The 14,376-nt window shown below is 46.6% G+C and overlaps 2 protein-coding genes across 2 annotated transcripts in view; both read left to right on the top strand.

Annotated features, from left to right (window-relative positions):
• The window catches only part of LOC126548299 (uncharacterized), a 73,383-nt gene that overhangs the window by 27,402 nt on the left and 31,605 nt on the right, over nucleotides 1-14,376 (top strand). Inside the window, exon 2 of the mRNA XM_055063095.2 lies at nucleotides 7,849-7,996. Within this exon, the coding sequence (XP_054919070.1) occupies nucleotides 7,955-7,996 (42 nt within the window). The 5' untranslated portion in view covers nucleotides 7,849-7,954. The remainder of the gene's footprint in view (nucleotides 1-7,848; nucleotides 7,997-14,376) is intronic.
• LOC140215485 (protein GVQW3-like) overlaps nucleotides 8,496-14,376 on the top strand; it is a 30,469-nt gene continuing 24,588 nt past the window's right edge. Inside the window, exon 1 of the mRNA XM_072286012.1 lies at nucleotides 8,496-9,850. Coding sequence (XP_072142113.1) covers nucleotides 8,990-9,850 — 861 coding nt within the window. The 5' untranslated portion in view covers nucleotides 8,496-8,989. The remainder of the gene's footprint in view (nucleotides 9,851-14,376) is intronic.

Genomic DNA, 14,376 nt, shown 5'->3' with positions numbered 1-14,376 from the left:
TTTATTAGGGTCAACGTTTTAACACAGCTTTAATTCGTATGTAAAAAAAGGTTTGCTGAATTTCCGAAACAAAAGTTTGACGTGCAGTAGCAGTAAGCGTAATGAATCGGTCTATGATTAGTTCATGTTCTGTAGACAAAAATTTGCATTCCTCAATGCTTAAAAATCACGAACGGAAATTATGAATGGCGCAACTGTTCCTATCGAAGTGATTTAGATTTGTAAAAAAAAGTGTTCGCTTCTTTTTTGGCTCGAAAAAATGTTAAACCTTTTATAGAAAATATATATCTATGAGGTGAATCCCGTCTTTGCACAAGGACTCCTTTGCCGGACGGAAAGCAAAATGCGCAAGCTAAGGTGGTCACAGGTTTTCGAACTGTACATAACTTCTAATGTCGAACTTCTGTGCCCGTGATTAATTAGTGCCTACAAGTGATAACGTAGAGGAATTCGCAACTCAAAGTGCACTAGCTAACATCTGCTGACAATATAAAAGCAGCATAAATTTTTCAGACGGCCTCCTTCATGCTGCCGTTCGGCTTCAGCGGATCGCCGGCCTCGCGGCGACCTTCTTCTGAGCAGGAGGTCGCGGGTCCGCGTCCGGACCACAGCAGTGGCATCGCGACGGCGGCATAGAAAAACAGAAACGCTCGCGCCTTTTTGGTTGCAAAAGGCGCGCTCGAAGGGTCGAGCCCAAGCGGTCAACATCAACGGCGACCCCCCTAGCGAACGAGAAAATCCCACAGTCGATACCATGAGTTTGCTCGATGCATATATACCGTGTGACCCAACTAACGTTAGCCAAGCTGTTCAACGGGGAAAACAATTTAACAAAAATAAACGGTTCAAGATACAATGATAAAACCTATGGTGTTAGATCACCGTGTTTGCACCCTGTTTTCTACACTTTCTTTTTTTTTCGTTGAACAGCTTGGCTAATGTTAGCTGGGACACACGCTATATATGCGTCGAGCGAACGACACGAGACGCGTATATAAGAGGACCAAGACAGCCGCTAAACCCTAATTGGTCCATTCTCGCGCTAACGTCTGACAGAAGAACCGTGCGCATGGCGCTAAGGGAACAAGCACCCGTCATTGTCACGCGTGGAGCAAGTGGGATTCACTGCCGAAAAGATAAGCAGATGCATCGCTACCAACCAATCCGTGCCTCTCAAAATGAAATCCCTTCACCGGCTTCCTTGCCAACACGTTGTTACAGCTGCCCAGCATATACCATAACCTCACAAAGTCGCGTCACATGCTCGCAGGCGATTCAGTGCGCTGGTAAGTGGGCATTGCCATTGTTGTTGTTGTTTTAAATTGATAGTCCATATTGCCCAAGGAGATGCATTCGTGTCCTGTTTGTAACTTGTTTTCTTAAATCTTTGGGAAGAAAAAAATCGATCAGTCAATGTTGCCGCTCCATTCCCCATTCTGATTATGCAACCACGTTTCCCTGATTATATCCTGACAGACATGACGGCAAGGCGCTGTTCAAGTAGCTCGTACAATCCGAGACAGCGACCACGCTTGCACGTCACAGCTGCAGCAATAGGGAGTCGCTTGCTTAGAAATGAATTAGTCTGAAGGATGTGATCATTTTAGGTTTAAATGAAGTGTGGCAAAATGCCCAAATGCAGTTTATATGGACTAAGTAAAACACAAAAAGAAGTAAATCTATGTACTAATATTTAGTCCCACTGTCCCGGACACCTATTTTCACGCAAATGCAAGCATCTCGAGCCCGAGCTCTTGTCACTTTTGGTCAACCGACGGGTGGTTGATCTCCCTCATATCGCTTAAGAATATACGTACGTAGGGCATCCTGGCCAAAATAAACAAACAAACAAACAAATAAATAAATAAATAAATAAATAAACAAACAAACAAATAAATAAATAAATAAATAAATAAATAAGTAATTGAGGTGTCAATGACGTTTCAAATTGGCCGCTGGCATCTGCGGCTTGTCGCAATCTTAATATCTCACCGCTACGTCTCTTTGACAAATGGGCACGCGCCAAACCTCATTATTTATTTACGTGCAGTGGAGGCTAGCTGTTACGGAGAACGTGATGAAGGACGTGCTGGGGCTTGCAAAATCTAACAAAATGGATTAGCCACAGATCGACAGCGATTACATTTAAATTCGCAACGTGACCGTTTCACCTAAGTATAATGTCGATGACCGCAGCTCGTCAATAAACTGCTCACTGCAGCTTTATTGATGACCAAAGTTCATCCCAGCCTGAAACACTAATAGAGGAGCTATTAACGAACAAAATAACAATTACAATATCGCACGCTAGCGACATCCAGACTGCCAGAAATGTCGACGCAGTGGGCACCAACTGAACGCATGCAGCTCTTGGCAACAACTAAGAAACAAAAATTTGCAGTCCCAATTCTCCCGGTCTATGCCTCTGCATTCGCTGGTCGAACGAAGAGGCCACTCCTCCGAAACCTGTGCATGCCGCTCCTCGTTCGGCACGCCCCGCATGTGCGGAATGCCCCAGTGATCAATTTATTTCTCAGAGGTTCGATTACTCACGTCTAATTAATATGTGATTAATCACGTACGTAGAGATACGATTAACTTGTCAGCACAACAAACCAGTTAGAACGGGTCTTACTTAATCACATTTCCTCTGCGCTGAGCCTTTTTTTTTTATGTCAACAAACCCGTCGACAAAAAAAGAGGTCGCATTGGCACCGCTGATGTAGCATTCGATAAATGCTTGGTGTATCGATCTGTCTAACGAGGCAACACGGCCGAGGAAGCTGGATTATTTCACGAGTTGCATGGTATACTGAAGCTAGCCGGAATAAAGAAAAAAAATCTGAATAAATGCGTACGTATACACGTTTTGAGGCTTCCATTCATCCGTCATAAAAACAGCCGCATCGTGTTGCTACTGCGCTGGAATTGAGCTGACTTCACCCACTTTGGAGGTATCCCGTTCCTGTGACGAAAAATATATGTGCCGATCCCGACGGCACTGCACTCTAACACAGCGTCTCGACGAGCGTAAAACTGGCACGCGACGCAAGCGTCAGGCGATTCCAGCAGCGACTTACGCACGATCAAGATAAACATGCATGCGTGCGATCGTGGCCTAATATGTGCCGATTGTTGCAAAACAAAACTTGGTGATTACACACATATATATATATATATATATATATATATATATATATATATATATATATATATATATATATATATATATATAAAGTTCAAAGTTCAGCACGCAGGACTCGACGTAACATACGCAGGAAAAAGACGCCGAACTTTTTGGGAGTATTCTTTATTTAACGTTGTGGGCTCTGACGAAGGCTGGTCCACCAGCCGAAAACGTTAAGTAAAGAATACTTCCAAAAAGTTCGTCGTCTCTTTCCTGCGTATACATATATATATATATATATATATATATATGTAGCGAGAGCGTTAGCGCTGCTAAGCTCTAGCCTATAGTTGTTTTAGGTTTCCTCCGCCAAACAAGATACGTAGTCGATTTTCAACATATTTTCTGCCGATGAGCAGACCAGGTGACGCCCCGCCGCGCACTCGAACAAAAGCAGAGAGTCAGGGTTTCTTTAAATCGCGGATCTGACGCTGCACGAGCGAGCCAGTGAGAGTCGGGAATTTAAAATCTGAGTAAGAACTTACGGTTTCCTCTTGTTCTCTCGGATAATTGTACCTGCTCGCGAGCAACAAACGCAGCTATGGGCATGCAAAGAAGTTCTCAACCCGAACTATCACAAAGAGTCAGTACGGCAGGCCGTCCTGCCGTACTAGCCCTTTGTGATAGTTTGGATATATATATTTGCACGCGACGCTATATACGAAATGACCCGTTTTGGCGCAAAAGGCATATTCTGCCTTCGTGCGGTCGCATAATGTGTGCCGATCATTACGGAAGCAGGTCGGCTTGAGCTGTACGGGACCTAGCCGTTCAGAGAGAAAGAATACAGAAAAAAAAATCGCCCTTTTATTTTTCGGAGGCGAGCTTTGTGCTGTGGGCAGAAAGGATGACTCCCTCATTAGGCTGCACAAGTACCGACGCGGCTGCGATTCGGGGAACTACGCATAAGAACCACGACGACAATAAATACGTGCGAGCAACAGGCAGGCCAACTGTGTTGACGTAGAATTCAGGCGTGACGTGGCGCTTATATAAGGCAGCTACCGGGAGTTTTCCTATGAGAGTAATTAGGGCAAGGAGCCAATTGTTCTATATTCTCGGTTCTTGCTCCGGTTATCGCGTTCTGACTGCTGCAGTGGCGAGCAGCAACGTTCAGCGCCACGTATTTAAGCGGATAAGCGCATTACGGAGAAATGACATCGTACTGCATTGCATACGAGCACAAAATACAGAGAGAGAGAGAGAGAAAAAGAAGAAACTCCTCCATGTTCCCGTAGGGCGTCCGACTACGCAGGCATTAGCAATGATTTCGATCACCACTGCGTCGATATTGTTATGCGCTACATGTTAACTACAATGAGGGGCCAACACTAGCGAAGATGACAGGCCAAAACAAAGTAGACGGCACGAGCGTTGAATTATCGCGGCAATTATTTGAAGAAATTGGCATATAAAGCATGCACAAGAAGCTACAAGCACATTAGTGCAATCAGGATCGGAAAGCGCAGCGCTAAATGAAATGCATCGTTAAAGCCAAACAAATATAAAATAATATAGACACAATCCTAAGAATGAGGCCAGCCGTCAATTAAGAAATCTTATTAATAAATCTTAAATTAAATTCTGGAGTTTTACGCGTGAAAACCACGACCTGATTATCAGGCACGCCGCAATGGGGAACTCTGGATTATTTTGAGCACCAGGCGGGGATCTTTAACGTGCCCCCAATGCACGGGACACGGGCGTTCTTGCATTTAGCCCCTATCGAAATGCGGCCGCCACGGCTGGGGTTCGATCCCGCGACCTCGTGCTTAGCAGCGCAACACCACAGCCGCTAAGCTACCACGGCAAGTGGGAAATCTTATGAAATGCTGACAATTCCAAAAACCCGTAAAAACCAAGTAAAAGGAGGAGACACAGAAGAAGTTTCTAATCAGTTAACAGGGAACAAAACGAATAAATCTAAAGGTGACTGGTGAGCGCAAAGGTGACACCGGATGCTATTTGTCTAAATATCCAAACTGTTAGTCATGAAGGGCGTACTAAATGTGCGCCCTTCTTGCGAACATCGCTTACAGTTAGCTCGCGCGCGCACCGGTCGTGAGACTTGCTTATACTTACTACATGCAGCACTCTTTGCATAATCTTGAACCCAAACAAACTAGCCAAACATCGTACATAGATAGGTTCTTTGTTTGCGCATGCATAGATTTTGCGAGAACCCCTTCCAAGTTACGTCATTCCAAGCCAGCATGTCATTTAGAGTTTCAACGCTCGGAAAAACGGAAGCTACGGGTAAAGGGAAACAAAAGCCAACAGCGGGGCCACGAAAAGACAAGGAAGGTGTACGTGCGTGCGTGGAAGAGTATGGGACGAATTCCTGCGTGCACTACACACTTCCTTGCGTCCACAGCCGGACAGACACAGCATACAGGCGCACGTGAGTGAATGCACTTAACATGCAGTCATCGGCTGTAAGCCCACACCCTGCTGGCGGCTAAAGCCCCTCCATCCATGCCTGGATGGAGGAGCTTTAGTTTCAGCAATCCATCTTTCTCTCTCTTACTTTTTTTTCGTGTGAGGTTCCAAGTAGTCACGCAGTCCCTATGCGATGACCCTGTATATAGCCAAGCGTCACACGCGCGCACGTGCAGTGCGTTGCCCCCCATACACGTACGTTTCTTCTCTGCGAAGCATGCATTCTCACAGCACGTCTGCGCATCTCTGCACATGCAGGCAACAGACGTGACTGCGGCGCCGAAAAAGCGAATCTATGTACGCGTCACGGGGCAACGTGCTAGAAGAGGCGGCTCTCCTCCTGCCTGCCACCTTTCTTTGCATTATTACTGCTGGCGGTGCAAGGAAAACATGGGAAAGGTAAAATCTGCTAGTCGCGCCGCTCTAGCTCGACGCTGACAGCTGAGAATCGCGGCTAGCAGAGCTATAGCGGCATCTGGCCGAATCTGCTAGACGCTTGCCCCACGGAGGAGGAGGGCGCCGCCGTCTTCCGCGCCGCGCCTATTAGGGCCACCGGAGGGCCGATGTACGAGGTTCGAGAGGCACGCGCCGCGCTCTTCGCGTGAGGGGACGACGCGAGCGCCGGTCATGACGGCGTCCCGGCTGTCATTAAGCGGCGCGTCTGCCCCCTCCCGGATCTCTTGCAAGAGGGCCGCCGCCGTGCAGACGTTTCCCTCCGCCTCCAAGAAGAAAGAACGAAAAAGAAAGAGAAAAAGCACGGAACGGACGAAACGATAAGAACGAGAGAAGAGCGATGAAACTATATTTGCGCAAACCTAACCTGCAACTGGCCGCGAGCTTGCGAACTAGGTCACTTCTTTTCTCTCCCGGCGCCACTTATATAATGGCCTACTCCATGTCTCTTCCGTTTCGCTTCGTTTTCTTGCCCGAACTTCAGCGCAGCGATCAACTTGTGTACGGAGGAGCGCTCACCCCCCCCCCCCCCCCCCTCCTCCCCCGAAACACGCGCTGTGCGGGATGAAGGCATTAAAAAAAGAAAAAAAAAGTAATGACGCACAATACAAGAAAGCAAGACAGCAGTCTGACATACACGCAAACCCCGGGGGTAGCGTCACACACACACACACGGGGGGTGGGGTGGTGCAGCGGGTGCGCGAGCCAAAAAGAAAAGCAGGGTTAGCTGAAAAGGTGGTGGGTGCGTGGGGGGCTGACAGCACAGTACTCGCGACTCTCGCGCACTGAAGCGCATCGTTCACGAGAGAAAAACGCGTACCAATAACACCGTTTCCTTTGTCTCGTATCACGTGCACTACTGCTCCTCAGTCCGGCCTCCTGTCTTACTGACGGAACAGAGTACACGCGAGCTTTCTTCGTCCCCGTGGTAAGACAATACAACGGGAACGAAAAAAACGCAACGAGCTAACGTACCACGTAACGCGCTCACGCCGTATCGCTCGAACGCGAGCCAGATGAGTGCGCTTTACAGAGAAAAACGTTGTAGGTAATAAAAGCAAAGCTGTTTCTCTAAAGCTTGCGGCCCCACGTGACGATGGCATGGTTATGCGTACAGCGCATGCGTACATGTATAGTGTAGATGTGGCTATAAAGAAGCGCACCCACTTCATGACTACCCTTGCGTGGGCCAACATTGATTTGATGCCCATTTCGTGTTCTACATGTCAATGCTAAGGTTGATGCTCAGACGGCTTGTTTCTTTCCCTCTTCCGCAACTGAAAAAGAAAACGAATTAAACCGTGTTGCGTAATTTTATTCAGCAATAGTTGCGAAGGTTTTGTGGCGGTAACAGTCAGTGTCCTTGGCTCAACGAGGAACGCTGCATAACAGGCACAACCTACACTTACGTAATCGTCTTGATCGCCAAGTCGGCAGCGTAATTTAATAGCGGTCGGACATGGCCAGAATTGAACAGCAGCGCATTGAGAGTCTCATCACACGTCACCTTGGCATGTTTTTCCTTCGTGTACGCACACCTTCCGATTCTTTTACAATGGTTTCACATAAATAAAGAAAAGGTAAAGAAGGAAAAGGCGGCTTCAGAAACGCCGATGCAGGCCATCAGAATAGTAACACGCTAACATTACAATTCCGTGCAAACCCTGGCAACGCGGTTGGTGACAGTTTCTTGCCAAGAACAAGTATCCGAACTTTTGCGTTCCTGCGGTTTCCCTTCAGCTCACTGCTTTTCTTTCCGTATTTTGCAGCCACAGCAGCAGAAGGGAGGAGGAGAGCCTCCGATCAACAGCGACGTTTGGACCAGCTGCGAACCTGTCCGCGTCGTGGTTGGCAAACGCCACCGTGCAGACCGTCATGATCTTTCTCCGGTTGGGATGCCTGCTGCTCCTCATTGGCGTAAGTATTTGCGCAGGCGAGCGCAAATTCCAGCATAAAATGCGCAATAGCCCACGGCCATTCATGGGCAGGAGTCAGTGAAGGCAACCACAGCTCCTCTTGGGAGCCTGTAGTTGTTGATTCGCGTTTTTTTTTTCTTTCTGTCAGCTGCAAAGTATACTGCTGTCACCATGGTATCCGCATAGCCTGTCACTGGGCCACGCGCGTGGTGGGTCTCCTGTAATAACCGTTATAGCTCCGAAGCACGAGTGCGGGAGCTGAGCAGCACGCCTCAATCAGCTTCGGAGCAGTGAAAGTTTCACAGGCACGTGACGAGGCGGGTGGAAGCTCTGGACTGGCACGCCGTGACTTGGAATTTTTTTCGACAAGTACTTAAAAAAAAAAACAGTGCGTATAGTTGAAAAACACGCGAAGACGGGCATTTTGTGCATCGCATGCCATATACCGTTCATAGCCACCGCGATACTTGCGGTTGCCGTTCTATGGTGGCGGAGGAGGAGGAGGAATAAACTTTACTCATAGAAATGAGCTGACGGCGAAATCATACGAGGTTGGCGGCGTCCCTAGTCCAGGATGCCGTGGGCCTGAGCCGATAGCTTGGCCCTGCTCACCAGGCAATGCCGGCCTTCAGGGCTCGGGCTTGTCAGGTGGGCCTCCCACTGCTCGACGGTTGCCTGGTTGGTTGGTATGGTGGTGTGATATAGTTTCACAGCGTATTGACTGTTTATTCGATTTAGCTGCGCGTACCCTATGTTCTGATGAATTTGCAGACGCAACTGACGACTCGCTTCGCTTCCTTCGACGCGTGCAAAAAAGAAGGCGCGACTTGCCGCGCAACGCCAGCGCAACCGGCAGAATTAGCATCTTCGCATTCTTGTGAGGACAGATAAAGCAACTCATTTGGAAACACCTTAGTACACAATCGCGTTTATCGATACGAGGTCTGTTAGAAACGCATCCGATCTTTTTTTTTTTTTTTTTTTTGAACACCTGATGGATCTGAAACAAGCGCGCTTGCATCAGCCGACCATGAACCTTCGTGCGCATGCGCGAATTTTTTCCCGCCTGCAGATAGCGTCAGTCGCTGGGACGCAGCGTTTGAGTGCAGGTGAGAGCACGCAGTGCTCTCGTGGGTTTTTTATTGCAAGGAAAATGGCGGAGCGACAGGAGCAGCACTACTGCATCAAATTTTGCCACAAACTGGGCGACAGCCAAGTGGAAACCATTCGGAAGATTCGGACGGCTTTTGGTGACGATACTATGAGCAGCACACAGATTAATGAGTGGTACAACCGGTTCAAAGACGGCAGCACATCGGTGGAGAGCGAGCCGCGCTCCGGTCGGCCATCAACATGCCGAAATGACCAGGTCATTGCCGAAGTGAACGCTGTGGTGATGCGGGACCGTCGTGTGACTATCCGAGAAATTGCGGAAGAGGTGGGCATCAGCACTTTTTCTGCACATTCCATTATGACCGAAGATTTGGCCATGAAGAGAGTTGCGTCGAAGTTCGTGCCGAAGCTGCTCGCGGTGGAGCAAAATCAACTTCGTGTTGAACTCTCACAGGACATACTGGATTCCACAAACCGTGACCCCGACTTCATGAACACCATAATCACTGGTGACGAGTCTTGGGTGTACGGGTACGACCCGGAAACCAAATCCCAGTCGTCACAGTGGAAACATTCCACGTCACCAAAACCAAGGAAGGCCCGCCAAGTGCGCAGCAACGTCAAAGTGATGCTGACTGCTTTCTTTGACTCCCGCAGTGTGGTACACCACGAGTACGCACCACAGGGTCAAACAATCACCAAAGAGTACTACAGGGATGTCCTCCGTCGCCGACGTGATGCTGTGCGGCGCAATAAACCGGAGTTGTGGTCAACAATAAATTGCCGCATCCATCACTACAATGCACCTGCACATTCCTCGCACATGATTCGGACTTTTTTGGCGAAAAACCAGACTCCTGTAGTTCAACAGGCTCCTTACTCTCCTGATATGGCCCCCTGCGACTTCTGGCTGTTTCCCAAAATCAAGAGGCCATTGAAAGGAGCGCGATTTCAGATAAGAGAGGACATTATGGCTTCAACGACAGCTGAGCTAAACTCCATTCCGAAAGAGGCCTTCTCGGAATGCTTCCAACAATGGCAGCACCGCTGCGAGAAGTGTGTGGAATCCCAACGAGACTACTTTGAGGGTCATTAGGTTTCCAACGCCCCAGTTCTGCCAGTTTTTTTTCTTCGGCCAAAGGTCGGATACTTTTCTAACAGACCTCGTATATTGGCTGCAGTTCCTAGTGGGATAACATTTTGAAGCGGGACGGATTGTGCTACACTTGGCGACTTTCAATAATGCTTGGGTAACGACGCGATTACGTTGTTACCCAAGCACCGTGGAAAGTTATCAACTAACAACGTAAATGCGTTGTTACCCAAACATTTAGAGCCATCGAAGCCGACGTAAGACTCGTCGCCAACTGTTTTACATTTTCGTCGCCTGCATCCGCAATAAAGCAAAATCACCGAAGAAAGCAACGATCATCAGAGAGCTGCGAAAATTACCGCTAGCGTATTTTAATTTTGCACCGTCTCACGCCGTAGACGCACGGCAGCTTACTCGAGCTAATAATATAAGTTAAGGGCAAGGCGCTGCACGTTGTGCCGAGCCGCATGCGAACATCATTCGATGCCACGGAGGGCGCCAATGGCCAGTCAGCAGCACTGTAATGCATGCAACCCCAGAATTCCCTCGATTCGCGCTGGTCGGCGCTTTTGAGAAACGAAATAAGTAGGAATTATAGGTAACGGCAATTAAAAAAAAAATGACACACGTGTCTCATGGTGTCTCTTTCTTCGCTACTGTTTCGAATGCGGCTTCCGTTTGTTTAAGTAAAATTAAAAGCGGAGACAATGAGGCTCATGTTGCACTGCGCCATCTCTCCGACCCACTGCAGACCTGCTAACCTTAGAATTCGAAAAACACTACCGTGGAAGGCAAAAAATACTAAAGCGCGCTGAAGAATTTTGACATCGCTGCAACTATTCTGAAAGAAATCCAGCGAGATGTTTTGCCGATATTAGGTCCCGAATCTGCGCAGTTGAAAAAAATCTACCTATTGTACCCGAAATCGGCACTGATGTTAAAGCTGTCAATGACTCGCTTGAAGAAGTTAAAATGACTTTGTCACGTACGAATGGTGACTTAGAAGATGTTGTAGATAACTTCAATAATCGTTCGCGAAGAAACAATCTGCTTATCAAAGGTTTAGCTGAAGTTGACAAGGAGGACTATGAGGCTAGCGAGAAGTTAGAGATTTCTGTTCCACTCACCTAAATATAACCTTGCACGCTGAAGGCATTGAACGCGCGCATCGAATCGGGCAGCCTCGACCTGATTTTACGCGTCCGTTAATTATAAAGTTCCTAAATTTCAAGACGAAAGACACACTTCTTCTCAATGCGCATAAACTCAAAGATGTTGAACCTAAGGTCTGGCTTGAGGAAGATTTTTCTACCAAAATACAGTTTGCAAGGAAAATGCTGCGTGCCTTAGCTAAACAAAATAAAGGGAAGGATGACCGCTACGCGACACGATTCAACAAACTGAAGCTTCAAGGGCACATCTACTGCTACGACGCGGTTTCCGCCCGTGTAGTTCAGGCAGACACACCGCAACCACGCACCTCAGATTGTCAAACTGTACGAATCGAGCCTGTTAGAAGAAGGGTACATAACTTATCTATTCTTCTGGATAAATTTCGCAGCATTATAAATAAGGTTGATTCATTACTTTCTATAGTTCACACGTGCTCTTCTGATACTACACTAGGCACACAAACTTGGCTCCGGGGCGACATACGCAATAGCGAGTTATTGCTTCCTGATTACTTCTCAATATTTCGTAAAGATAGAACTTCGTCTAGAGGAGGTGGTGTCTTGATAGCAATAAGGACCATTTATCAACCTTCTCTCGTAGTTATTGATACCCCTCTTGAGCTGCTCTTTGTAAAAACGCGATTTGAAGGCCGCACGTGCATTATCGGCGTATGTTATCGGCCTCCTGACAGCAAACCCGATTTTGTTTATCAAATGACCAGTGCGTTTGAATTTATTTATGACAAATTTCCTCAGTGTGTTTTGTTGCTTGGCGGCGACTAACCACCTCGCTATTAACTGGACAGCGCCATCATCGCCATTAACACCCGCCCGGCTCGAGGTATCTCGCTTCCTTCAAACATTAAACTTGTTTCACTTAACTCAGTTGGTAAAGGAACCGACACGAGGCGAACGCACCCTCGATTTAGTCCTAACGAACAATCCAACTAATGCTGTAGTTCACGTTCTTGACGAAATTATTGACCATAGAGTAGTACATTGTTCGCACCCACTCCCACTTCCTAATAAGCCAACAAAGCTAAAACGCATACTTAATTACAAAAATGCAGATTGTGGAAAAATGAATAGCATGCTAACCGAGTTTGCAAGCTCCTTTTCAAACGTATTTATTAATCGCAAAACTAATGACAATTGGATAGTGTTCCGTGACTTCCTCAAGAAAATCGAAAATACGTGCATCCCTGAGATTTCATTCACATCAAGAACAAATGTTCCCTGGTTTACAAAAAAGGTCAAACATTGCCTGAATAAAAACAAAAGAGCGTATAAAAAGGCCTCGTGAACCAAAACTGATTATGCGTGGAAAAAATATAAAGAATTAGCTCGTGAATCAGAAAAAAAAAAAACAATTCAAGAAGCTAAGGATCATTATTTCAATTATACTCTGCCCACTTTGTTAAAATCCGATCCAGAAAAGTTTTGGCGTGTAATTAACCCTAAAGATACGGACACATTTAATAACCCTAAAGGACGCAGATGGCTGCATGGTGCCCAGTGAAGCATGTGGTGACCTCTTGGACAATACTTTCGGTCAGGCTTTTACCAACGAACCACCACTGGACCAGTTTTGTACCGTCTCTCTTTCTACGATAACTCACCCAAAGGAGCCCATCAGCGTTACTGATGCAGGTGTGTCACGGGCTATTGACAGGCTCCCACTTAGCTCCAGTCCTGGACCGGATGGCATCAGCTCAAAACTACTAAAACCAAGTTCCCACGTATCATCGTTTTTACTGTGTTTAATTTTCGAAAAATCACTGGATCCGGCCGTGTTCCAGATGATTGGAAGTCTGGCCATATCACACCCGTGTTTACATCAGTTTATTGTAAACTCCTTGAGCGCATAATTTACTCCCACATTATGGGTAATGTTTATGCAAATGATCTGTTATTCAAAAATCAGCATGGCTTCAGATACAAACGGTCTTGCCAAACGCAGTTGTTCGAACTAACCACTGACCTAAATGACTCTTTGCACAATTTGCTTTATACTGACGCAATATTTATTGACTTCTCGAAAGCCTTCGATTGTATTCCCCATAAACGGCTAATCATAAAAATAAACAGCCTTAAGTTAGACGAAAAAACTACCCAGTGGATTAACGAGTTCTTATCTAGTCGCTCTCAATCAGTAACTATTAATAACAACCAATCTACTTTCTGCCGCGTCAGGTCAGGGGTGCCTCAAGGGTCAGTGTTAGGTCCGTTATTATTCCTTATATATATTAATGACATAGCTATCAATATAACTTCAACAATACGGCTGTTTGCCGATGATTGTGTGATTTATAGACAGATAACCACCCCTGATAACGTTGCCATATTACAAAAAGATTTAACCACATTAGCTGAGTGGTGTCGCGTATGGAACATGTAAATTAATGCAGATAAAAGTAAAGTAATGACATTTTCTTCCAAGTTAAGCTTTCCGTCCAACGTATGCACTCTACGCAATTGCATACTCGAACGAACCTCTTCTTTTGAATATCTGGGCGTTATTCTTACTTCTGATTTAAGCTGGGCCATGCATGTTGAGCATGTTGAGCATATTACTAACAAGGCACTCAAAAAACTTGGCTTTTTAAAGCGCCCTTTGTACCTTGCAAACAGTGACACAAGACTTCGTGCATACACTTCCCTTATCCTAGCAACCCTCGATTACGCCTCAATTACTTGGAATCCTCACACAGCTAACCTTTCCGATTGCATCGAATCAATTCAAAATAAGGCTGCCCTCTTTATTTTGCGCTCCTACTCTCCATACCAGAGTGTGTCTGCGTTAAAGCAGACCCTTAATCTTCCGGATCTTGGCACACGGCGGAAATATTTCCGTCTGTCTTCTTTTCACTCCCTTTACTCTTGCGGTTCATCTCTTTCATCTGCTCCCATCTCTTTCATCTGCTCCCAAAAAAAGAAAAATTACTTTTTTATCCCCCTTTTTTTCTTTTTTTTTAAGGAAACATTTCAGCTAATGTGAAATGC

This window comes from Dermacentor andersoni, chromosome 1, assembly GCF_023375885.2.
Source record: "Dermacentor andersoni chromosome 1, qqDerAnde1_hic_scaffold, whole genome shotgun sequence".
Taxonomy (NCBI): Eukaryota; Metazoa; Arthropoda; class Arachnida; order Ixodida; family Ixodidae; genus Dermacentor; species Dermacentor andersoni.
The sequence above is the reverse complement of the archived record's forward strand: the minus strand, read 5'-3'. Positions and strand labels throughout refer to the sequence as shown.